Source organism: Melospiza georgiana, chromosome 3 (assembly GCF_028018845.1).
Source record: "Melospiza georgiana isolate bMelGeo1 chromosome 3, bMelGeo1.pri, whole genome shotgun sequence".
Lineage (NCBI taxonomy): Eukaryota > Metazoa > Chordata > Aves > Passeriformes > Passerellidae > Melospiza > Melospiza georgiana.
Window position 1 is genome coordinate 62,637,934 of NC_080432.1, and position 25,246 is coordinate 62,663,179.

Sequence of the window (25,246 nt, forward strand, 5' to 3'; positions counted from 1 at the left end):
GGCCAAAACCCCCACCGGCTCCGCAGCCAGCGGGGCGAGGAGGAAGGCGGGGCGGTGGGGGCTGCCCCATGCCATCACGGCAGGGATAAAGTCAAAGTGTTTCCGCCGCGGCGCTTAGCGGGGTGCGAGCTGCGGCTGTGCCGGCGCGGCCCCGCTGCCCCGAGTGCCGCCCGCAGCAGCGGCCCGAGCCCCCGCCCCCGGGTCCCGGCGCCGCGCCGGCATGAGCGGCGGCCCCGCGCCTGCCCGGCAGCCGCTTCGCCCCGGCTGCAGGCGCCTGGCGGCGGGCTGAGGGCGCGCAGCGGCGGGAGCCGAGCGCGGCCGCCGGAGCCCGGCGCTCCTTCCTTCCGCGGGGCCGGGCGCGCCCCTGGCGAGGGGCGGCGGCGGTGGGCAGCCGGGCGCCCTCGCCCCGCTCTGGATGCCCATCGCGGCTGCTCGGGCCGGGGGGTGGCTGCCGCTCCCCGGCGGGGGGCCCGGGCCAGGATGCCGGTGCTGGAGCGCTTCTTCCCCGCGGCAGAGCCGGGCAGGCGGAGGAGGGCGGGGGACGAGGCGATGCCCTTTCCCATGGGCAGCCTGCCCGGTTATCAGCAGGGGACCCTGGCCTGGGACTTGCCCGAGATGATCAAGATGGTAAAGCTCGTTTGGAAATCCAAGGGGGAGCTCCGCGGGGCGAAGCACAGAGGCGTTTTGGAGAGCGAGGATGCCCTGGGCGGTTCGGCAGGTAGGTTTCCCCCGCGCTGCTGCTCGGGGAAGCCGCGGGGCAAACGCGGCTGGGGGCCGGGGGCGGCGGGGAGCCTCGGCCGGAGCCGGACCGTCCCGTCGTGGGGCAGAGCCGCGGGGCCGCGGAGCTGCCGCACCGAGCGCGGCCGGGCTGAGGAGCAGCCCGTGCTCGGGGCAGCTCCGTGCTGCCGCCGGGACTCGCGCACCGGAGTTTGTGCCGCGCTGGAGCCACGTCAGTTTGCCGATGGCGCTCCCCCGGTCCGGTCTGTTGCGTGGCTTTCGTACGCGGGGTGATAAAAGCTCGGCTGAAAACCAGAGCGAGTAGCTCCGCTGCTCCGAGGCTGAGCTCCGCCGCGGCGGCCGGGCTCCGTGCGGGCGCGGAGAGCTCTCCCGGCCCGCGGTCGGAGCTCCGCAGCCGCGGCCCCGCGGTCAAGGTGACGGAGAAGCGGCGCCCCGGGGCCGCCGGCAGCCCGGCCGCTGCCGCAGCTTCCCCGGCTGTGTTGGCCGTGCCCTCCCGAGCGCATGGCCTCTCCTCTCCCACCGCCGAGCCTCTCCCCGATCTTTGCGTGCGCCGGGCTCCCTTCACGGGACCTGCCCGCGCTTCCCTTGTGCAAAGCTAAAGGACTCCCTTACGGCTTGGATCTTGATAGCCACCATTATTAAAAACTTGAGAAACGCTGCCCTATCCCACTGCTTTCTCTTTAAACGTGGTATGTTACTGGGTAAAGAGCACGTGCCTTTTCCTTAACTGTGTAAATCTTGTCTGTCCGTTTTTTTCTGATCTCACTAACATATGGCATGTCATCACGTGCTTTACTGAAGTCCAGGTTAGACCTGCAGCATTTTCATTAGGTAGAGAGGAGTTGACAGGTTAGCAGGGTACTTCTGATCAGTGGATTCTGCATCTTAACCTGTGCTTCGCACTGCTTACGGTACAAAACCTCTTTCCTTCTGTTAAAGTCAGGGTCACAGGCCTATGGTTATCTCAGTACCAGTTGGTAATTTTTTATCCTCCTCTAATTGCACTGCTGTGATTTAACAGTCTTTATGAAACTGTGTGGCTTGTTTCTTCAGAACTCTAGATTATCTCATCTCTGTGGCTGGGTCACTAAATTCTTCTGATGCATTCAGTTCTTCGACCATTGTGCCTTCACCTTCCTTTGGTGTACCTGTTACTGAGACATATAATTGACAGTACTTCATTTAATTGGAATAATTTAAATTTTTAGGTAGAATCACCTGTTTGTAGGTATTTCAAAGTGCTTGTTTTGTGTATGTAGGTATATATTCTCCGTAATTGTATATAGAAACTTGAATAATAAATAGGTATCAGTCTATCACTTTTGAATGCCTGCTAAGGTTGACTGGATGGTCATTGTATGTCTATTATCTAAAATATGTGTAGTTTAATGAAAGAATGCTTGGTCCACTTCCATTTTGAAAAAGGGGAGATAGGTCTCGGGCTCTGAGGAAGATGTACAATCTGTCACCCCACTTTTGGGGGATCACTCCAGTTTAAAAGACTAATAAGTAAGAGTGAGTGGATAATGAAAGAGGAGGTCATATTGCTCTTGAAGAGTTGGAGCAAATCAGCTGGGAATGGACTGTAGCCAGCCAGGGAGATCGAGGCTTGTGTGGGGAATGCTGAGTGTTCAGAGATGGACCCTAATTAAGCAACTCAAGAAATGCTGCATTGCTTACACTGTATGTATGAGTAATGGTGGTTTTTCAGTGTGCTTGTGTTGTATCTGGTGAAATTACTTTCATTAGGTAACAAATGAGATTCACCTTCAGATTCCTGGAGGCAACTAAAAATGAGCGTGAATGTAGAGAGACAGATTAGTCCACTAGCAGGATGTGAGTAACTTGCATTTACTCAAATGGCCATTACTCGTATCCTGTGGAGGGGACAGTCCTCTTCATGGTGCCAGATCTATTTCATAAGCTCAGCTGACTTGCAGCAGTACAAATCCGGGCAGAAGATGACTCTTAACTCTCAACACTTTAAATGCGAATCATCAGACGGTTTGAGGGAGCCAGACCTGGGTTGCTGGTTTTTCCTCCTCAGCAACAGTCATCCTAGTAGTTTTCCCTCTTGTGGTTTCATTTTAGTCACTTGAAGTACATTGGAGTATGTGGGAAAACCAGTAAATGCTGAAATCTAGTATACTTAAATAAGTGCAGAGTCAAAGAATGCAGAAATGGGGAGAAGAGATAATCATTTGGAAGGCTCAGTAGTTTGACGTACTCAGCTTCATGTTTGTGTGATGTTTTTTACATGTTTGATTCCTAGAAAAAAACAGAACAAAACTTCATAACTCGTATCTTATAAAAAAGGCAGTACTTAGTCAGGAATCAGATTTTCTTCAGGTGGAGTTAAAGCAAATAACTTCTGCTTGAGGTACTGCTAGCTAGGCAAATAAAGGTTGATTGTTCAGTAGTAGAATTCACAGCACTTTCCACATCAAGGGCTTTTTCATTTGAATTTGTAAGTATTCATGTGATAACTCATGTTCTGTTATCACATCCTCATGAAACTACTTTGCTTACAGTAGAAGAGGAAATAGATATGAATTCTGGAAGGAAACAGTCAGGATTTCTGGCTTGCTTGATCATGTTAATACAGATTTAGCTAAGCAAATTTCTTTACCTTGTCCGAGTGATTGGACTGGGCTTTGGGCTGGATGGCTGGAAAAGTCACAACCCTCTTAACCACAGATAGTGTGAAGGAGGGAGAGCTATATCTGCACATGATGTCAGTTTTGTGGATGGCAACGTCTTGGGGACCCATTTAGCTGTAATTTATACCACATTCCCCATTCCTGAGGTAGGAGTAGAAAGCAAAACGATCTATGTGTCTTGGGCTCTCATATGTAAGAGCTATATCTGGGTCTTTCACCTTGTCCAGTACTGAGAATAAGCTACTTAATCTCCCTGCAAAAAAAAGGGTTTGCAATACATCAATGCAGCATGTAGTTGGGATGAATGAAGAACGCGGATTTCAGTGACTTCCTGCCTAGGGTTTCTAATGATGATTTATTTGCACTTCCAAAGCAGTAAAACTCACATCTTGAGTCTTCTCTTGTTGCACTGCTTTTTAATGTTAGTGTCAATTAAGACTACAGACCTTTCTCCTGCTCCTGGCCTGCTGTTCCTTAGTAACTCTTCCCCCCCCCCATTTCAATTCCTGACCAAATCAGCACAAAACTGAGATTTGTTGAAGACTCTCTCCGACTGTGACAGAAGCCATTTCTGTGGGAAATGGGTATAATTCAATGTCATTCCATACTGTGTTTCAAATAGATTATTTGCAAGCCAATGCCTTTTACTTGAATGAAATAACAGCATGTGTTGATATTATAACAACTGAATTATTCAAATAATTCTGATCTGCAACTGTGTTGGTCTCTAGGAGGGAACTGTGTTCTGTTTATGACCCCAACTTTCTTATCACCCTCTCCTAGAGTTCAGCAGTAGCTTTGCATATCAAACCAACCTGATCAGGGAACAGGTACAGGTTTGCCTCCAAGTCTTCCTTAGGAGCATTAGCAACCTCTTAAGCTTACAGTGATCATCCCAGATAACTCCAGAGAGACTTTCTGTACTGAGTCTTGCACATGTGCAAACATGCATGACTTTGAGAGAAGGTGCTACTAAGAATTATTAAGGTCTGTTGAGACGCCGTGGGTTTTTTGAAATAACTCTGAATGTTTTTTTCCACTCACCTCTTTCTGTTGGTGGATGTTTTCTCAGAAATGTAGGTTCTGATTCATGTGTGTATCATGCTTGTTGTTAACTGGTGAGTCCCTTTGCCATGAGTAGGAAAAACAAGCAAGTACCACTCCTATTACAGTTGGGAAAATCTCCACCAGTTACTGGTGTGTCTCTTTACTTCTCCTCTTTAGTCCACTTTAGTCTCCTTTACAGTTCAGTAGTCTATTAAGCTTCCTGCTTGTTCTTTCAAACCTTAGAGCTGAGCAATCTTGTGATATACCTGTTGAAGAGCTCAGAGTCAAATCATGTGTGTTTCCTCAGTGGTTGCTTGAAGGTCTTCCTTAAAGTTATTCACAGGACACCCAAAGACTTAATTCATCCATAGTATCCCAGGAATCATGCCTTCTACTTAATTTTTCTTTTGTATTTAACAATTTTTATCATGCTGTGTAACAGCTTTGCTGTTCATGTTCAAATAAACTTCCCTTTCCTATCATTGCTTATAGAATCACAATCTGATTTGGGTTGGAAGAGTCCTTTAAAGACCATCTAGTTTCAACCCCCCAGCCATGGGCAAGGACACCTTCCTCTAGACCAGGTTGCTCAAAGTTCCATCCCCCCCAAGCCTTGAAGACTTCCAGGAACTGGCATCCACAACTCCTCTGAACAACCTGTTTGGGTGCATGTTTGGTTGTGACACCTTGAAACTCATGCTTGCATTTGTAGTTCCACTGCAGTAACTAATGATCATAAAATCTTAAAATTTAAATCTGTGAATTACTGAGAACCAAATGGGGGTTTGGCTAACAGCTTAAAAGCTCATCGTTTTGAGCATTTGGTGCTGAGCATGTAGGTGCCACAAATGTAGATCCTAGTAATAAATAAAATGTGGGCGGCATCAAATGGCATTGTCTTAGCATCTGACCAGTCTCCTGTGTTATTGTTTAGATTGAAATCAGCTTTGTTTATGTCCTGCTGACAGATGCACAGCAGGTAGGAGGGCAGATTACTATATATTTCTGAGATTAGGTTTTCTTTTCTTCTTTTCTTCCCCCAAATTTTATGTTGAGACTTGTTCAATCCATTGCACTTAGAAGGACAAAGAATGTGAATTTGATATGATCAAAACTACCTGTGGCAAGTTTGATTGCTCGCTGACTGTTGTGTTGAAAGTCCTGGGCCTGGGAACAAGAAATACGCTATTCTGTATTTCATGAAGAGCTGGTTAAATCAGTGGAACTGTGTGTGATGGTCTCATTAAGAATGGTGAAATTAAACAGTGTACAGTACCACTTCTGTAGTGTGTGTATGTAGACCAAGAGAAAGAATTCAGACCACATCTATGGGTAATGCTGTTCAAACACAACTCTTCAGTTCACTGGCTGAACATAACTTATTAATACATAAGATTTGGGGCTATTTTTTAAAAAAATACTATACTAATTAGAGAAATTACTTCAAAGATTAAAAGAAATAATTTTGAGATACTAAATCATGGTCACCATTCAAATTCTGGTCCTTGTTTGATACCTACCTCTTTACTTTGAAGTCCTTTTAAAATGTAATGAAGAATGAGAAGCTGAACTCATAGTAGAAGTCTTTCATTTTGAACTAGTCAAAATGAACTTATGTGAGTGTCAATTGAAGTTGTGTTTATTTTGGCAGTGAAAATTTTCTACTTGGCTACTGTGCTTAACCACTCTCTTCTGCTTCATTCTTATGTAAATTTTCTGGTGTGGATTTGTTGGGATTTTGGGATATTCAGAGTTAAGTTGGAAGTGACCTCTAAGATGATGAAGTTCAACCACTGCCATGTCCACCAAAATAGGAGCTAGATCAGGGGTGAACCATAGAGAAGGAATAATGTGAAAATCTCACTAAATTTTAAATGGTCTTTCAGTTCAGCTGGGCTGGCACATTTTTTGTTTGCATTATTGTGAATGTTGGAAATCAAAATTTATTTGCAGAAATATTTGGAGAAGCTCTCTGAGCAGCTGTTCAGCTATGTACAGCCACAAAAGAGAGAAAAAGATTACAATATTATAGAGCTAAGACTTCAGGATAAAGTTAGGAGATAAAGCAGAATTGCTCAGGTTGGATGTTGGCCAGCATGAAGAAGGGAATGGGCTGGTGTGCTGGAAAATTGACTGAGGTTTATTGGTCTGTCAACTCAGAGAAAAATGAGCAGTCTGCTGAAAACTGTAAATACAAATAGAGCAAATTCCAGTGAGCTGTGTAATGGTGGCCAGATCTGTTGCTTTCAGTGAAGCTGTTCTAAATATTAGGAGCCAAAGATGTGGCTTTATATATAAAAATATTGTTTCTAAAGGAAGAGCTAAAAAAAGCTACTACACTGTATTCAAACAGAGCTTGGGGGGTGTTGAACGCTTGTTTGCTTCATTATAGTTAAAACTGATAGTTTTCTTTTATCTTTGGTAAATTGTCTCTAAAGTTCTCTGTACTCTGTGAAGAATTAAACTGATAAGCACAATAGAAAGCTGTAGTGGTATTAGCCATGCCTGCCTAGTGGTGGTGTTTTTCTGTATCGCTTAAATGTTGTGAGAGAAGTGTTTAAAATGCATTGTGGGAGGCTCAATACTTCCAGCTTCCTGTGGGAGGCATTCCAACTTCCAAAGGAGGAAGCGCATTGTATGCAGCGTGTTTGCTGTTTCAGCGCTTCTTCATAACAAACTTTGTTTGTGATCTGTCATACTTGAAAGAGGTGGCTTGGAGACGTGCATCCCAGACAGCTTTCTGTAGTCCTGATTTAGGAAGTGTGAGTTTGGCTTTCCATCCAGGACACCAAAAAGGGTGTCCATGTCACCATTTTCTCCACTGTGACCTATTCGCAGCCCCTCCTCAGAGCTCTGTTTTCAGAATATGCAAAACCATGTTACTTAAGATAATAGCTCACATGCTTCCCAACCACTGCCACGTTTCAGGGGGCATCGTTACAAATGGGCAAACTTGTCTGAATTGGAGTTGTCCTTCCGGAACTCCCTGGTGTCACTTTCTTTGAAAAAAGTCAATTGACCTCAGGCTGATTCTTCGCAGCAAGTATGCATCTGGTTCTCACCATAATTCTATAAAACTTCCTAGTTCTCTTGTCTTCCTTTTGTCTGGACTAAAAAGTGAAATACTCTAGAGATATCCAGCCTAAAATATGCTTTGATATTTGTTAATAACTTTTTGTAAGTCATCCTTTTTTCAAAAAGAGCGTTCAGCCTATGGGATAAATTACATTAGGTAAAGTACTTAACTGACCCATGGTGTAGACTTGCAAGACACAAATGTCTCCGCTTTTCATTTTTTTCCTCAGCTTGCAACATGTAATTTCTTCTGTCACTGTTACGGCTAACAAACAAACAAACTCTACGTGAGAGAAGCAGTAAATCCTTCATGCTCACCTCCTGGATAAAGCATTCTTTTGGCTCCTCTGTGGACTCCCAGCTGTGGTTTTCCCTGAAAAAGTGGAATGTAGTATGGTCTAAGGTGTGTACAAAGAGAGGAAGTCCAACACAACGAGGATTTAGTAGGCTCAAGAGTATTGCTGTCAGTAATACTGTCACCCTTATTACAGTAGCAATAGAGATGCAAACCCCTTCCATTACTCTTTGAACAGAATATTCTGAAGTTCAGGTATCCTTCAAATTTTCCTCAGAAAATAAAACTTTGCCATTGACTTTTGCTAGTTTATTTATAATCTCTGGGAATGCAATACTTTGGGATTGCTCTCCAGTCCCAGGAACCGAGAACCTATTTGAAATTACAGAGAAGCCAGGGACAGTCTTTCCATGGACGTGGATGGGCTTTGTTCTAAACCAGGATGTTCAGTGTTACTTTTAGGTAAAACCCTGTGGAAGGTGTACTCTTGAGTGTCTCTTTATACACACAAGACCATTTGGAGAAATTGCTGTAAACTTCCCCAGCTCTGATCCTTTCTGAAGGGGAAGTATGCAAAACTCTGCTTCCTGTGGGAGCATATGAAATTCTTTCATCTGTAGCCAGCTCTGGGTTGTGTGGAGGTAATGCCCTTCAAATATTGCTATCTCAGTGTTGTCCTGATATCCCTGACCTAAGGTAAGGACAAAGTATTAACTCAAAGGCCTACTTAAAAGATGCTCTGTGCAGGTGCAGTTGGAAATGAAGCGTTATCCTGGAGGGCTTTTGGAGCGCGCTGTGCTGTGGCAGGCATTGCTTCTTTCCTGCTGCTTAAGCACTGCCTTGAGATTGAATGCTTTGTTTTCAGCTGCTGGAATTACAGATCAGACAGAAAAATACTTCTAAACTAAGTACTACACAATAGTGTTTGAACACTGCTTTTGAAACTTAAATCATAAAGTAGGTTCATCAAGTAGAAGGAATTAGGTTTAAGCTTGCTGAAGCAATGTTCCACAAGAGTCAAAAACTGGTGTCTACACAGATGTGCTAGGCAAATATTCAATTAAAAATCATGCAGAATAATTGGAAAATGCAGGTGCAGAACATTTCTTAAGCCATCAAAATTTTGACAGGTGCTGGAAACACCTTCAATATCCAGTCCATTATCCTGTTTTTAATATCTGTTGGCTGAGTTCTTCCTTGTCCAATAAGAAGTGCTTCTGTGAGCGAGCTTTCCGTTAGTTGAGGTTATCAGCAGCGAGTCCTCGGGGATTTATCTCTGCACGTTATCTGGGTTGTCAGGAGACTGTGTTCACTGCAACACCCAGGTGCTTATCCAGATAGCTGTGTTCCAAACTTCACTTATCCAAACATCTTCCAAACACTTCATGTGTGCAAAACTTAAACTGGAAATCTTGTAATTACAGGCTTTCATGGAAGATTTCTTATTTCCCGCTTCCAGCCTGGGTGGATATACTGCAGGAACATCTGCCTTCACAGTAATTTGGGCAATTGCATTTCTAATTCCAAGTGGAACTGAGAGAATAAAGGAGTGAGAGAGACTAGGCTTCTGTGAAATGCCAGAAAAAATTACGTGATCCAGCTTGGGGTCTGCATGCAAGTTTGTCTCATTAAAAGAAGTGGGGAGAAGAAAAGAATTCTGCACTCCCTGCTTGCAGATTGTTTTAGTGATACAGATTATGTTCGGGCACACTAACAGCGAGAAGCAGAAAACCACATGCAAGAGATTCTGAACTTTATAGGTGCTGCACAGCTATTGCACTTGCTTTCTGTTCTTCCTGGAAGCACTAGTGAACATGCATTTCATGTTCTCATTTGGGAACTAAAGCTAGCTGAATAAATTAGTACTGGGAATATCTCAGAACTGAACTCAGTTCTGTGTGTGTACATCTGTGTGTTGCTTTCCATGACCACTGGAAAGGAGACTAAGGAAAGAAGAATTTACTGCGCAGCTGAGAGCTACCACCCAAAAATGGCAGAGGTGCAAGGCTTTTAGGTGAGACACTGTCAGCATACACTTCAAAGCAAGGTCAGTTTGAACATCCTGCTTAGAGTCAGCAAACTGAGAGCTCTCAAGGAAGCTGAGCAGCAAGGAGCAGAGCGCGCTTGGAGGAGACAAGCAACGGGCAGGAGTTGGAGGGAGAAATGGTAATTACCTCAGTGCTGTTTAGTTCACTGACATGTCCCACGTTTAATCCCAAACTCCCTCCTTGTCAGTCATGAATAAAGCAGCAGTCACTGCTTTGTATGAGTGCTGGCACAGCTTTTTCCCCATCTTCTTTCTGTCAAGTTGTCCTGCCCTCTCATTGGAAACCATAATTGCTGATGTGGATAGGGGCATGGTGACACAGATGAGATGGGCTTGGTGCGGTCCTGGACTGACTCTTACAGACTTTTTTTTTTAAGGAGCGTGTTGTGAAGTATGGTTTATCTGTTTCTCTAGCTTCATGCATCTCAGCCAAAGTGATGAAAATATCAAGGAATAGCAACTCAAGTTACAGCAGCATGGGGACTCATGCTGAAGATGTGCTGCAGGCAAGAGCATAAAGGAGCTGCTACAGGACTACAGTAGTTCAGCTTAATGAGTAATGAGAAGGTTTCAGTCTGATATCTTCTCTTTTTTCCTGAGTACTAGCTAACTTACCCATTGTAAAAGTGAAAGGGATAGTAGGACTTGTGGGGCAAGTGCAGATAACATACTGCAGGCAAGGTGAAGTGCAATAAGTAATACGTAACTTAAGATGCAGTTTAAGTAACTTAAGGTGTAATAAGTAGCTTAACACAGAAGTGTGCTTGAAGACCCTATTTTGCTGGGGGAGAACTAGTAAGACTCAGAAGTATGGGATTTTCCTGTCGGAACTGGACTGGAATGTGTTCACTGAGTGGTCTGTGTGGATTACCTGTTATAAATGTATGATCCTTGACAAGATTTCAGTGATCAGATAGATAGAATGCTCAGATCTTCACTAATAACTAGGTCTGAAGTTCTGCTTCAAGAAGCCTAACTTAACTGTCAAGGAAGCTACCTGATTTGTGCTAAATAAATGCTTAAGCTAAGCTACGTACAGAATACTCTTCTGGTTTTTTGGAGTTAAAAGATGCAATCTGTAAAATGGAATCATCTACCGAAATCACATAGCTGTTAAATCATAATTACATTAAAGAGATGGAATTCAGAATAAAGTTATAACCCTTAACCAGGCAGACTCAGCAAACCTATTTAATTTCCCTGTGGAATAGTAATAGAATAGATCTTCCCATCCCCCGTTTCCAGCCATGCACATCATTAAGTACCTACTAAGTAGCTGGCAAAACAGAGTAAAAGTTAAACTAACTTTGCTAATAGTGAGCTGGAATTCTCATAATGAAAATGCAAGGTGCCTTATTTAAATATTGGCCCCTTGACAAAATCTGCACCACAAGCCTCACAAGACTGTCACTAATCTTTCTGTAGGTGCCCTGTAGCCAAAAATGTGCTGATTTCTGGCTTTGCACAGACTGGAGACTTGGGAGATTATATGTTTTGAATAGGATCAAATGACTAGAAGGGGAAAGCACTCTATACTTAGCTGCCTTGTCATACAGACAGAAAAATGTTTTGCATGTGACCTTGTTAACAAGCATGAGTTAAGAGCAACACTATGAATTAGAGGCAGAACTACTGAAGCTTAGATCATCATTGAGGATCTGTGTTTTTCTGGTCATCTGCTTAATTTTTTTTTCCCCTGTTCTCCTATTTAGACTTCAGTTTTTATGCTGACTCTAGGTCACGTGGGGAGATGAAGGAGAAAAATCGCCAAGCCAGTTCTCCTCCATTTTAGAAAAGCAGAGGAACAGTTCAATACAGGATTTTTTTTCACCATCACTGTCAAGTCCTTGATTTCTCCTAATAGTAATTTGTTCTGCCTTCATACTGCAAAGTCTGTCCTAGTGTGCTCCTCAGCTGCCATGCCTTTGAGCATCTTACCAAATTATTATGACCAGACTGACTACCTCGCTGCAAATTAATTCTCTTCTGTTGCAATCGCATCTCTGTCTTCAACTTAACTGGTTCCCACACTTGCAGTAGTAATTGCCTCTTCTCTATTTTAGATAGTCTTTGAAACCCTCCTGTAACCTCCACCTCTGTGCACAGTACATTTTCACTCATGGTTCTTTCAACAGAAAGTTGGCATCCCCTGTCCCTCGCACTCCCTCTTCCTCCTTATTACATGGGCAGAATTTTATTTACTGTTCCTTTTCTGTAACGAAGGATAGCACATGGTAGATGAGGCTGTGTCCTCTTGGAGTCTGCAGACAGTTGATGTCCTCTACAAATACATCTTGCTATGGCACTGTAAGAATGGCTTGTGAAATGCCTCATAAATATCTGTTCCCTGGCTCAAGTCAATAGAACTCCTCTTTTTCCCCAGAAAACACCCTACACCTTATTTTAATTAGGGTAGCTGAAGCGACTGGGATGACTGTCATGGTGCAAAGGCAGCCATGCTACTAGCCAGCAACTGTTTAAATTATGTGTCTCAGCCAGGACGTGTCCTGCAGGAGCTTCTCTTTTACCTTTGTCCAGAAGGAGAGAGTAGATACTGAAACTTAGTTTTCTATGGAAACCTCATTGTGCACTGTGTCAGGAGCGTTGCAATAACCAAAACCCTATGGCTTGTAGGAGTCAGCAGCTTTCCCAAGTGAGCTGGTAAGATGCTGCCAGTAGAAACTTGTTTGGCTTTAGAATTGTTGCTCAAAATTCTGCTCCTGTTCCCAAACCCATCTCTTTATCAAGAGAAGAGCCTTAGCCTCTTCTGAGTGAGCACAAACAGGGCATACAGCAGCAAAACTTTGTATCTGTCCCAAATTTTTCTTGTAGTTAAGAGTCTGATAAAGTAACCCAGAACCATCAGAGCCTCACACAGGGGCAGAAGTGGAAGGAGAAGTGATTAAATGAAATAAAGCAGCATGATGGTAAAGACAGAAAAGCATGTAAAAATATGAATGCGAGACAGATGGCTTGGGTGGGGAGCACAATTAATCCATGGGATATCAGAGCAGTTGGATGACTGTTTTAAAATCCCTTTAAAGAGGGAAGCCAGTAATTGAACTGTATTGGACAAGGACAGAACAAAAATAAACTGCACTGAAATGATGAAAGACCAACTTCTTAGACATCCCTTATGTAGCGCTACATTGCATTACAAATCATAAAATGGTTTGGGTTGGAAGGGACCTCAGAGATCATGTAGTTACAACCACGCCACCAGGGCAGGGACACCTTCCACTAGACCAGGTTTCTCAAAGCCCCATCCAACCTGGCCTTGAACATTTCCAGGAATGGGGCATCCATGGCTCCTCTGAGCAACCAGTTCCAGTGTCTCACCACCCTCACAGTTAAGAATTTCATTTTTACATCTAATCTAAACCTACCCTCTTTCAGTTTGAAACCATTTCCCCTTGTTCTGTCGCTTCATGCCCTTGTAAAAAGTCCCTTTCCAGGTCTCCTGTAGGCTCCCTTTAGGTACCAGAAGGTGCTGTAAGGTCTCCTTGCAGCCTTTGTGTCTCCAAGAGCCCCCCAGCTCTCTCATCCTGTGTTCATAGGAGAGGTGCTTTAGCCCTGTGAACATCTCCATGTCCTTCCTCTGGACTTGCTTCAACAGATCCATGTGCTTCTTATGTTGTGTGCCCCAGAGCTGGATGCAGCACTTCAGATGAGGAAGCACCTCCCTTGCCCTGCTGGCCAGGCTGCTTTTGATGCGGCCCAGGACATGGTTGACCACTCTGGCTGTGAGCTTACACAGCTCATTCATGTCAACTTGCTCAACCACCAGCACGTCCAAGTCCTTCTCACAAGGGCTGCTCTCAATCCTTTCTCCACTCAGCCTGTACTTGTGCTTGGGAGTGCCCCTATCCAGGTGCAGGACTTTGCCCTTGGTCTTGTTGAACTTAAGGAGGTTTGCACAGGCCCACCTCTCACGCCTTTTAAGGTCCCTCTGGATGGCATCCCTTCCTTCCAGCATACAGAACACACCATAGGGCTGGTGTTGTTGGCAAACTTACTGATGGTACATTCAGTCCCACTGTCCACATTGCCGACAAAAGTGTGGGAGAGTGCTGGTTGCTAAGCCAGCCCCTGAGGAATGCCACTTGTCACTGGGACCTTGAGCTATTGACTGCAGCTCTTGAGTGCGACCATCCTTTCAGTTCTTTATCCACTGCATAGTCCCTCTGTCAAATCCATGTCTCTCCAGTTTGGAGACGGGGGTATTGTGTGTGACAGCATCGACTGCTTTGCACAAGTCCAGGTAGATGATGTCAGTAGCTCTTCCCTTATCCACCAACACGTTAATTCCATTGTAGAAGGATCTGCTCCATGATTTTGCTGGTCACAGAAGTGAGACTGACCAGCCTGAACCTGACCAACCTACTGACATATAGTTTCCAATATCTTCCTTATATCCCTTTTATAAAAATGGGGATTTTGCTTCCCCTTTTTCAGTTGGTGGGGACTTTACTGAATGTCACAGCTACTCAAATATGATGGAGTGTGGCTTAACTGCTTCATTTGTCAGTTCCCGAAATATCTAAGTAGCCTGTGAGTGCTATATAAATCCAAAACTAGTTTGAAAGTCAGGATGTGTATCACCTCCGCTTCAGGCTGTCATCCTTGAGGACGAAATAAGAAAATACTTTCTTTAAAGCTTGATATGCGTGCTAATGGAAGGTGGCCTGTGAGCAGGAGGCACCAATTCACAAAGTAGGTGGCATTCAGTTCTGTCTGGGGACAGGACTGCTCACTCTTTGAAGGGGAAAGGAAGATGAAACAATTAAAAGTGTTTTCTCTGTTACTTCTCTCCCTTTGTTATCAAATGTAAAATCAGCAAACAGATTTTACAGTGGAACCGTGGAAGATCTGGGCAAATACTTATTTTTTCCGTCTCTGTTTACAAGATGTTTCTACAAATAAAGAAACATGGGGGAAATAATGAAAAAAGCCCAAACCAAAAAGGAGCTGCCTGTCAGCTCCCATTGCCTTGCTTTGGGTGGAAAACCACCTGAATGCTGGACCAGCTGAGAGAGGCAGTAAGTCAAGCTGGTGGAGCCACACTGTGATTTTCCCCAGTCACCAGTGGCAGGCTCTTAAAGTGCAGCCTGCAGACTGTTACCCAAGGAGATGGCCTTCAAAGAGCTCAAAGTCTCCACTGCTTGAAAAGGAGGGGTGGGAGGAGGATGGGTGACCACGGTGTTAGCTTTTCTGTATGAGTCTGCTATAAGATGCAGGGTGGAGGAAGGAACTGACTTTCTTCTATTTCCTTTTTAGCTACTGAAGGCATGAACCAATTTACAGGAAAGCTTCCAGCTTTTTTTTTTTTTTTTTTTTTTTTTTCTGGTGAGGGGCAGGTGTGGAGAACAAAGACTTTGTGTGTAACTTAATGCTTTCTGAGGGCAGTCAGCTAGCATTTAGAGCTCTTCCATGCCATGGTGCAACAGATCAGAAATGAGCTTGGGGTGTCAGCCGATAAAAGAAACCACGTTAGGAAGCGTGAATTATGCATGAGGCACTCAGAAGCTGCTCAGGGCTGTGCTGAGTGTCACAGGTGATCTGTGCTTAGGATCACTGGTGGTCTGGTGGTGCATTCTTGCTGTGTGCACTGGGTTATGTTTCCTGGGCTGCAGGGGAGCGTGGGGATGGGGAGCAGAGCTGATCTCTGGCTCAGGCAGCTCAGCACATCGAGAGTATGGGTGCACAGAGCTAAGCAGGGCCACTGGTGGGGAATCCAAAGCAACTGATCTTCTTCCATGCAGATGCAGCAGAGTTAAGCAACTTCAGGCAGGAGAGCTTTTGAGCTGCTATGGCACCTCTCCAGGAGTTAATAAGAACTTGAAATAGAGCCCAAGCCCTAAATGCACTTTATTTAGGCTCAGAGTGGCAGTTTTTCTTAATGCTGTAATTAAACAGGTAAAAGCATATAAATTTTTCATTAAGTTTCTAGCTTTGAAACTGCATAGACTTAGAGAGTTTTCATGTTACTTGACAGGTAAGGTGAGAACCAAACCCTTGGCCTTCTGGATCTGCTTTGTTGTCTGTGCTGATCACTGGCAGAGAGACTTATGCTTGCTAGTGAGGTGAAAACTGTTTGTATCATAGGTTCCTATAGAGTTGACCTTTAAAAGCAGCCCACAGCATGTGGGTATAGAGGGATGATATCTCTGGAAACCACCCACAAGTTCATTAGTCAGGTTATTTAACATATTTAATATATCCTGCGCTGAGGGAGGCTAGGGGTGTTTGCATGCTCCTCTAACCTAACAGAGCTAGGGGGATGATCCAGCAGCAGGGCAGTTCCTTTGATAAACCACTGCCCACTTGGAGTACCATCACATAGCTTGCCTTATGCTTGAAGGCTGGTGACTGCCTGGAAGACTTCAGGTTGTTGTTGAAAGTAATGGCCTGTTAGCAAGACCAGTTACCAAAATGGCTGTTCTAACTGAACAGATTGGGCCCCATGTTTTGTGACTGACTCAGCCCTTCCCAATTTGCCAGAGTGAACCAAAGGGGAAAGATTTTGGCTGGCTGACCCCATTTTGTCAGCTTGAGGCTCAGTACAACATAGATTAAAGCCAGGGTTGTAAGAATCACTCAGCTGAAGCTCAGATCTTTCCTCTGAAGCTTTTAATTTGCTGGTTTATGGCTTTCATATTTTTAAATATGTATTTTCCTTTTGTGAATTTTAAAACAAGGAAGAGTAAAATGGCAGTTGGTCAGCAAAACTGACTTTTCCAGAAAACAAAAACAAAAAAATTGATTTGTTGTGCTGTTGAATGACTTAAATGGTACTCAGCCATAGAGACTCAGAAATATGTCTAATTCAACCACTGAATATTTATTTACGCAATGTATTGACAGCTGATCTGTAATTTATTATGTTTCTAGATAGGCCCAATATTTTATGCCTTCAGGAAAAAATTTTCACAGTTTAAGATACACATCTTCTGATGATAATTAAAATCTTTCAAGAGTAACTTTAACAAAGCCTTGCCCCTTCTGTCCTTTTGTCCAGTAAGGCCCACTCTGCCCCACTTTGTTATAGCAAAGAATGAGAGAGAGGAGCTGCTGAGCCTGCCAGGGCCTCTTGGAGTTTCATGCAGAGTTGAGGCATGATTAGAAACTGGAAAAAGGAGACCAGGAACTTTTATGTGTCAGTGAGAAAGGATGAGAGTTTTAGAAACAGTTTGTGTAGAATGTGAGCCAAGAAGAAAAAAGATTTAAACCTTCAAGATCTTGCTTCTGTTCCCAGGCATGATAGAAATAAAGAACTAATTGAGCAATAAAACGTGCTTATTGCAGTTGGCTAGGGTAGGATCACTTGTAAAAGATTGCTAACAATAGGATGAGGGTTTTTTCCTCTGCAGGGAAGAGAAATTAAGGGGTATGAAATACTCAGCATAATGTAGTCCTGAGTATTTGAAATGCACATATGCTTGTCCTTACCTTCCTTCTGACTTTGGAGTTCATAAAAGCTTTCCACGGTTCTGGTGAGGAAGGGAGGAATAAAACCTCAACCCTTTTAATGAGCAGCAGCTTTAGTGTCACTTGTATCTGTCAGTGCTGCCTTGTGTGTTTTAAATCTGTGGGGTCTTGTTTCTGCAGTGCAGGTAAGCTGTGTCACACAGCACATTCTGCTCACTGGTAGTCTCAATGTAGCCCAGGAGTGCTCCCAGAATAAACAGTGTACCCCATCTTTTACTGTTCTTGCTGTTGTAAACCCCAGTCCTGAAGGCTACCCTATCAAGCGATCTAAGTATCTGTGTCCTGTTATGCTGCACAGTGTAGGTAAAAAACCCTCACAGTTATTAAGTCCTGTAACAAATCTAAATAAACAAATGTAATCAACGGGTGTCTTTGGAACTGCTCTCAAATAATGAATACAATTTGTAGGACTAACCACTTTGCTCAGCAGTGAGTAGTTGTAGAACTGGATTTTAAGGAAAGGCTGAAGGAAACTAAATTGCTGAGGTACCAGAAATATCCTGCTCTGTTCCTGTAAGAGAGCATAAAACAACAACAACTAATAAAAAAAAAAAAAAAAAGTTTTATTAACTGTTGGAAGAATTATTTCTATTAGCATTTCCCAGTAAAGTTGAGGTGACTTAATTCCCAAACTTTCTTTCAAAAAAGGCATTTTTTCAGGCTGTTGGAGGTTGGCCACTAAATGTGTCTGTAACACATTAGGCCCTGTTTCTCAAAACACCTTGTGGACTGCTAATTGGAGTTTGCATAATACCGCAAAATTGCAGACATTCCTTTGAAATAAGCAGGAATGAAAACTGCTTTTCTGGGGTAAAAGAGAAAGGAATTTTTTATTTTTAACAAATAGGTTTAACAGAAATCCTTCATAGGAATATGTTGTTATTATTATTATTGTTTGCTTTTTTTTCCCCTGAAGACAGTAGTTTGAGGAAAAGTTTCTGAACAGTTTTGAATTACACAAGTTCAAGGAGAGCCTTGTACATACAGTACTACTGTTCAAGCCAAGAGGTAAACAATTATGAAATGCCTTTGAAATGCAAGGCTGGTAATGCCAAGGTTATGTATTTTGTCATTGAACACAACAGTAAGTTGTTAGGAGCAGAAGTGAGTGATATTTATTACTTATGCACAAATGTGCATATGAAATTTAATATCTCAGGGATATAGGAACCAGTCAGGATCAGAAAGGAAAAAAAAAATGTCTTTAGAGAAATACATTTGTTTGGTCAAAATTCAGATTTACTCTGCACTTTGGCTGATAAGTACATGTGCATTTCAGGCCCATCCATCCTGCAGATTTGGGTTTGGGTCTGAAGATGGTTTTAGGGTAGAATAGGACCAAACCAGGGCTGACACTGAAAATTATTAGGCTGCATTCTATTTTTCTCTAATTGTCAGATCACTCTGAGCTGTCAGTCCTTTTCACAGCTTTGAATTTTCAGAATAACAGTCCAAGCAAGCTGATTTTGCTTCATAAGTGTCTTAACAACTCACTGTGACTGGACACTGGTAGCAATTCTTCATGAAGGCAAGGCTGGAAAAAGCCAGTTTCAGAGCATTGTGAAAAGTGTGACTGAGTGCATGAGACAAATCCTGTCCAATTAACTCTTATTTCTGCCTGAAATTCTGAAATGGTAGATATAACATCTCATCATGCTCCGCATGACATACCCTGTAATAAATTTAGTGCAATACAACAATACCCAGCATGAAAGCATGAACATTCTATTTCCAAATTTGTATCACCTCACTGCATGATTCTTGTGTTTAATGAAATAACAGCAAAACGGAAGCTTTTAGGCAAGCAGATGGATCTTGATAGAGTTGGAAATTTACACTGTATTTATCAACAAGAGCAGTCTCTTTTGGTCAGCATCAGAGTACAGCAAATAAAACAGTAGTTTGGAGAACAGAGAGATGTTGGGGAAAGGAAAAGTTTTTTTGTTTCAAGTGCCAGGTTTGACGGTACGTTTATTTATATCTAATAAAATTCCTGATGCTTGGGTCTAAGACATGGTATTTGAGTCTTGTATAAAGAAGGTTTCTAATGAAAAGAACACCTCCTTCACTTAAATCAATTACACAAAAAGGGAAAGAAAATCACCTTTTGTTATATTTTGAAGCACAGGAGGAGGTGCTTCAGGCAAGGGCAGATTAGCAGGGCTTTGTGCAGCAGTGCTTGTGTATGGAACAAACAACTTCTGACAGGAAGATTACAAAAACTGGCATCATGAAGAGAGAAAAGCTGTTGCTAAATGGTGAGCATGTATTTGCTTTATTTACCCACCATTTCCCTTCTGCTTTAGCAGAGGTATCTGCCAGGCTCTTGAAAATTTTAATCATCCTTGAGCTATCAAAAACTTAGTCGTCTTTGCAGTAAAGACACGTTTGCACAACCTGTTGGGTGGGAGAACCCCCTGCCCTCCCATGGGCTGCACTGTGCTGCTAATGCCAGGGCACAGAGTTCATGCAGAAATTGTGGCAAATTGCAAAAAGACGGGGTGTCGGGTGCTGTGCATTTTGAACTTTGTATATCTGTCTTGAAAAGACAGGCAGATGAACAAAGGAAATGCAGGAGGCCAGAGGTGGAAAAACATCCTTGAGAGAACAAATTCCTTCTTCTAATGAGAGGCTTTGTCACTGAGCCACAAACTTCAGAAAATAATGATGAGTGGTCATAGGTATCTACTAAGAGTAGAATTCACTTTAGATTGATAACAAGAGCAGTTAGAGTGAGGGAAAAGAACCCTCTCTAGAAGAGCACAGCATGCACCCATCTCTCTTTGCAGCAGGAATGAGAATATCATCATCCTCTCCATAGAGTTACAGAGTTCTTATAAGTGTAAGGTGAGAATCAGAGAAAATAGTCACATAACAACTCAAGATTCCCTTCCTTAACAGTCCTTATTTTCTCTCATTCTGTTAGAGTGCTTTAAAGAGCAAAATGTGTAATAAAAATGCTCATGACTTAAGGTACTTTGATTCATTCTCTTACTAGTTCCATGGGAATGGATCTATTCAGAATAACAAATAGCAGAGATGTTAGTGATTGTAATTAATTGGAGACAACATGTCAGTGTGTCAGCACTTCACAGAAGCTGAAATTCCTGTCACAAAGTTGCAGAAAAATTTTAAAAAGTTTGCAATTGTTTTCTGCCACAAAAGATGCCTTTGCAAAGTCTGTATTAAAATGCAGCTTCCTGTTGTAGGCACGCCCATGGTTCAAATATATTCTGTTCTGGTTCTTATTTTAGAGTCGCTTCTTAGAAATTGCCGAGGGGTACCCCAAAACCCTGATAAACCACACACTAAGAACTGTGTTGTCTGAGACCATGAAAAGAGTTCTCTTTTCTTTTTGGTTTTTCTAGCATTTGAATTTTTTCCCCTACAGTTTCGGGGTTTGGCCCACACTAGTTGAAACATATGCTTACACAAAAGCCTGCAAAGAAGTCTTATCTCAATATTCTTTTGAGGACAGACATGACGACTGAGTCGTACAACGCCTGTCTATGTGGATTTGTTTGTCTGTCTACTGGATTTGTAAGAAAATAAGTGTTCTGCCTTAGCAGTCTACCTTATGTATGTAGACTTGTCAAAGCCACGGATGTTAATTTGTGTGCTGGTAGAGAAATGTCTTAAAGTAATGTCACCTGACCTGAAGATGGTAGGCTTGTTGAAGTTCAAAGACCATCAAAGTTCTTCGCCCAAAATCTCATGGAAACTGAACAAAAATACTGTGAGATGGATTACAGTATTTCTCTTAGTATTTCCAATCCAGCCAAAATGTAACTTTCTTCGGGACTCTTTGCTAGGGCCAAAAATGTTACTTTTCCATTAGTCTACTCCTCTTAAAGGCAAGAAATTACAGCAGAACTCTGTATCTCCAGCAAAGAAAACTGTTCACTTTAGTAGTAATTTCATTAAACAAGCAGAGCTTTATCTCTGTATGAAAATGCACTGAACATCAGCTAGGCAAGCAGAGCATTCCTAAGGTAGCTGAGGAAACTGGCCTATTGACTCAAACTGCACACACACACATTTCAAATGTCATTTTTTTACTGCCCTGGTGAAAATCCTTATTTTCTCCTATTGTGTATAGCTGCTGTGCAGGTACAGTGAAGTGGAAGCATCAGGTACTTCACAAGAGTGGTGGGTGTTACATTTACATTGCGGGACAGAATTTGGAAAGGAGCCTTTAAATTAGTATTCATTAGTTTCAGATAGCAAAGATTATGCAGATTTAGGCAAGCTGACAGACGATGTTTCCACATCTTTCAATGTGTTTGTACAGCCTGAAAGCATCTCATGTCGTGCTGCTCAAGAATGTATAAGATGCTAGTTAATGAACTGTGGTAAGCTAGAAGTAAATATTCAGATATGGGCACCATAGTGGGTAGCTCAATGAATTTGACCACAATTATTATATAATTATTGTGGTAATGAGTGGTTTCTGAGTTTTGACTTCACAAAGCATACTTATGTACTGCTAGTAGTTTCTTGCTAAGGGTTTAGTTTAATTAGTTGAGCTTAAACATAGCTTGCTATGAAAAGCAAGTGTTTTAGTGTGTTATTGTCTTTCTGAGTTAAGACTGGGAAAGTATGAATTTACGATCAGAAAACATACTGAAAGCTAGAGTGTTCTTGAGTAATATCCACAAAACAGGTTTCTGCTGAAAACCTATCAAGATGGGGTTTTTTCACCTTCATACTGTTGAACTAATAGGCTTTAAATCCAATTTGTTCTGTGTCAGATAACTGTTGAAAATACTGAATTGAAACCCCTCCACAAAAAAACCAAACAACCCCCCAAAACAAACAAACAAACAAAACCACCAAAACAACAAAAAATCCAAACAAACAAAAACCCAACAACAAAAACCCCAAAATTAGGGTGATTCTAATGGGATTTTGTATGTTATTCTAAATTACCCCCAGCATTTAAATAGGTGTCTCCTTTCTATACAGCTTGTCCTAAAATTGTAATCCTTCTAGGGAGTTTTGTTCTTGGTCACTAGGGGTCAGTGATTCAGCTCTGGGTTAAATGCTTCAAGTTTCGTACATGAGTTCTTGCTGTAACTAATTGAAATTGGATCAACTGAATGCTTCTTTAAGCTCCACTGGCTTACAGCTTTGACTGGAGTGAGAGCTGAGACATGTAGCTCACATGCAAATGCTTACATTTAACTATTAGATATGGGGAATTTTCTCTCAACCTTTAGGTTCTGCTAGAGTTTAGTGATGTTAGTTTGTGATGGGCCTGATCTAGATCCAGTTCAAGGTTTCTCTATGGACAAGGCAAAATCTGGCCTCTCCAAGAACAAAGGAATACATATTCTGTCCTTAGCTTTGGTTGCAGCACAACTCAGTATTTTAGTACCAGTAAAAGAAATTGAAGACAAGGAAGGCTGAGGAAGGCTTATAGGAGTTGCCAGGCCCTGCAGAGGGTTGGAAGCTCTGGGAGAAGAGGCTGGGCATGTGAAAGCTGGAAGAGCTCAGGGGAGTGTAGGGGTTTCTGCGGTTCCCCAGGCTGACCTTCCCATCTATGTTTTGTAAGGCTGGGATGGGTCCGTGGGGGCCCTCACCTCGTTGGCAGTACAAGGGAAACCCACATCTTAGCCTGTAAGTGCCCTCCCTTTGGCAAGCCACCTTTATTTCTTATGTTCCCCAAACAAGAGCAGCCAGGAGGTGTGCTCGTAGGTGCAGGCCTAATATGCATGGCCAGCCTGGCTGTGCTGCCAGCACCCAGCAGCTCTGACAGCAGGAACAAAGCAAGGAGAGGGCAGGCAAACGTAGCCCTTGCTGCTTAACCCAATCCCTTCCCATTGTGGTGGCAGGTTGAGGGAACAGTCCTTCCTTCATCCATCTTCTGCCTGAGTCCCAGGGGAGAAGTAAATACAGCAGGGCCCAACACTGACACCCAACACAATACACAGCTTCTTGGCCCCACTTCTGCCCAACACTTTACAGAAATATTTTGGTCAAAAAAGTTTTAGTAAAGCTCAGGGGATCTGAACATTTGCTGTTCAGCTGTTTGCTGTGATGGTAAAAAATAAGAATAGGGAAAAAAAGGAAGAGCAAAACTCACTTGAGTTATGTCTGTCTGCCATTTTATGTCTCACGTAGTAGTTGTTAGCAATTCAAGCATGATTTTGAAATCTCTCCTGATGCTTGGTATGTATAACTGTTGACCACAATTTCTGGCAGTTTTCTGATTCTGCATAAACAGTATTCTCTTTCCATGTGCTAAAGCATTAAGGAAGCTTCTCTACCATGTTGGAGGCTTATAGTTTTTGTATTATGTGGGCTGGGGGGGATTTGTTTTTTAACCAGTAATGAATCTTAAAACAGCCTTCTGCTTTTCTTTTGGTCTCCCTCCTCAGTGCAGAAGGATACTGCAGTGTTTTCCACACTTTGGTTTTTAGGGACAAACAATGTTTGATGTAGTCTGGAGCTTCCAAGAACAGCTTCTGAAATTTTATTTGAAAAATTACTATTTGACAGATAATATTTCTTCTAAGTAGGATGTGATAGGTTGTTATGGACAGCATGGAGTTTTTAGGAGTGAATTGCTTTGTTCAATCAGAGCGTGGTCATTTGTGGCTGCAGCTGTTCCCATTTAGCTCTCTTTGAGTTGTTCTGTCCTGATTTTCCATGGGATCCTCAGGAATAACCGAGCATCATCCACTGGGACAGCAGAGCCCTCAAAACTCCCTATTAATCTCCTTGAGAAGTACACCCAGTAGTGTAAATGGTAATGGTTGTTTTATGACATGAAGACTTGGCTACAGAGAAGTGAACACAAATCAACTTGCTTATAATTACTTTTTAAAGGAAAGCAGATTTTCTCTATAATGGTAATCAATGGGACTTGTATTTGGAAGAAAGACATTATTCAGGATGAAAACAAATCTGCCCAGAGCAGATTTTCAGTGGATCTTACTCCTTTTCAAGTTCACCTTTGCTTTCCTAAGTGGTTCCTGAATAATCTTTAGTAAATGTGAATTAAAGACCTGTACTAAAAAGAAAAAAAATTCAAGGAAAAAAAAAAGGAAAAAAAAATCAACCAAGGTCTAAATTACTGTTAGGAACAGTTTTAAAGGCAACAGTCCAATTGTCTCAGCCAATACATTCCTTCTACCTTTTATTTTCCATGTCTAAATGTCATAATGAAGCGCCATCATATGTATTTCTTTCTGAATCTTAACCTTCCTGGTTAGAGGTCAGTGACTACAGAGTGACTTTGACTACATTTGTCAAATGTGGAAATGCAGGACATAGCTCGGGTGTGTAGGTTTTGAGAAGACTCTCTTCACAAGTCTCTTGTCAGCACCGCCGTGAGGAGCCGCGTGAGTCACACCCACGGGGAAGCTGTACTGGCAGTCTGTGTTCCTGTACCCGCCAGGTTCGGGTCAGTCTCAGTCTAGAGCAGCTCCTTTGGAGGGAGGATGCTTGTACTGCATCTCTTTTGGGCCTCACAGTGTAAAGCCAGGATGTTTCAACTCCATGCTGCCCTGCCTGCTTTCCATCTTATGTGCCATGCTCCTCCATCCAACACACCACTGGGGTGGGAGGCAGCCTTGTTTCCAGCATCAGCCTCTCCTCCAGGCTCACAGCTGGAAATGGAGGCGACCCCAGGCCTGTCCTCTTTCTAGAAGTTTTCAGGCCTGCAGGTCCTAAGCCCAGTTTTGGCATGTGATCCTAAGAAATGGCTTTTGTGAAGATTAACTTTGGATTTCTTAGCAACCGCTGAAGCTGTATGAATTGAAAACATCACGTTATCAAGTTTCCAAGTGGAGTGACAGATTGTTCCACCCTGTTCCTATGCCATTGTCAGATCAGAAAATTGAATTCTTCACTCCTCACGATGGGTGCAAAAATAAATACAAAGTCTTCATA

General features: G+C 42.9%; 1 protein-coding gene across 3 annotated transcripts in view; it reads left to right on the forward strand.

The window, feature by feature from the left end:
* The window catches only part of PDE7B (phosphodiesterase 7B), a 166,185-nt gene that overhangs the window by 87,917 nt on the left and 53,022 nt on the right, over positions 1 to 25,246 (forward strand). The window contains exon 1 of one of the 3 annotated variants that reach the window (XM_058019797.1): positions 445 to 718. The exons of the other annotated variants lie outside the window; for them this stretch is intronic. Coding sequence (XP_057875780.1) covers positions 481 to 718 — 238 coding nt within the window. The 5' untranslated portion in view covers positions 445 to 480. Of the gene's footprint in view, positions 1 to 444; positions 719 to 25,246 lie in introns of those variants that run through there. 3 annotated transcript variants of the gene reach the window in all.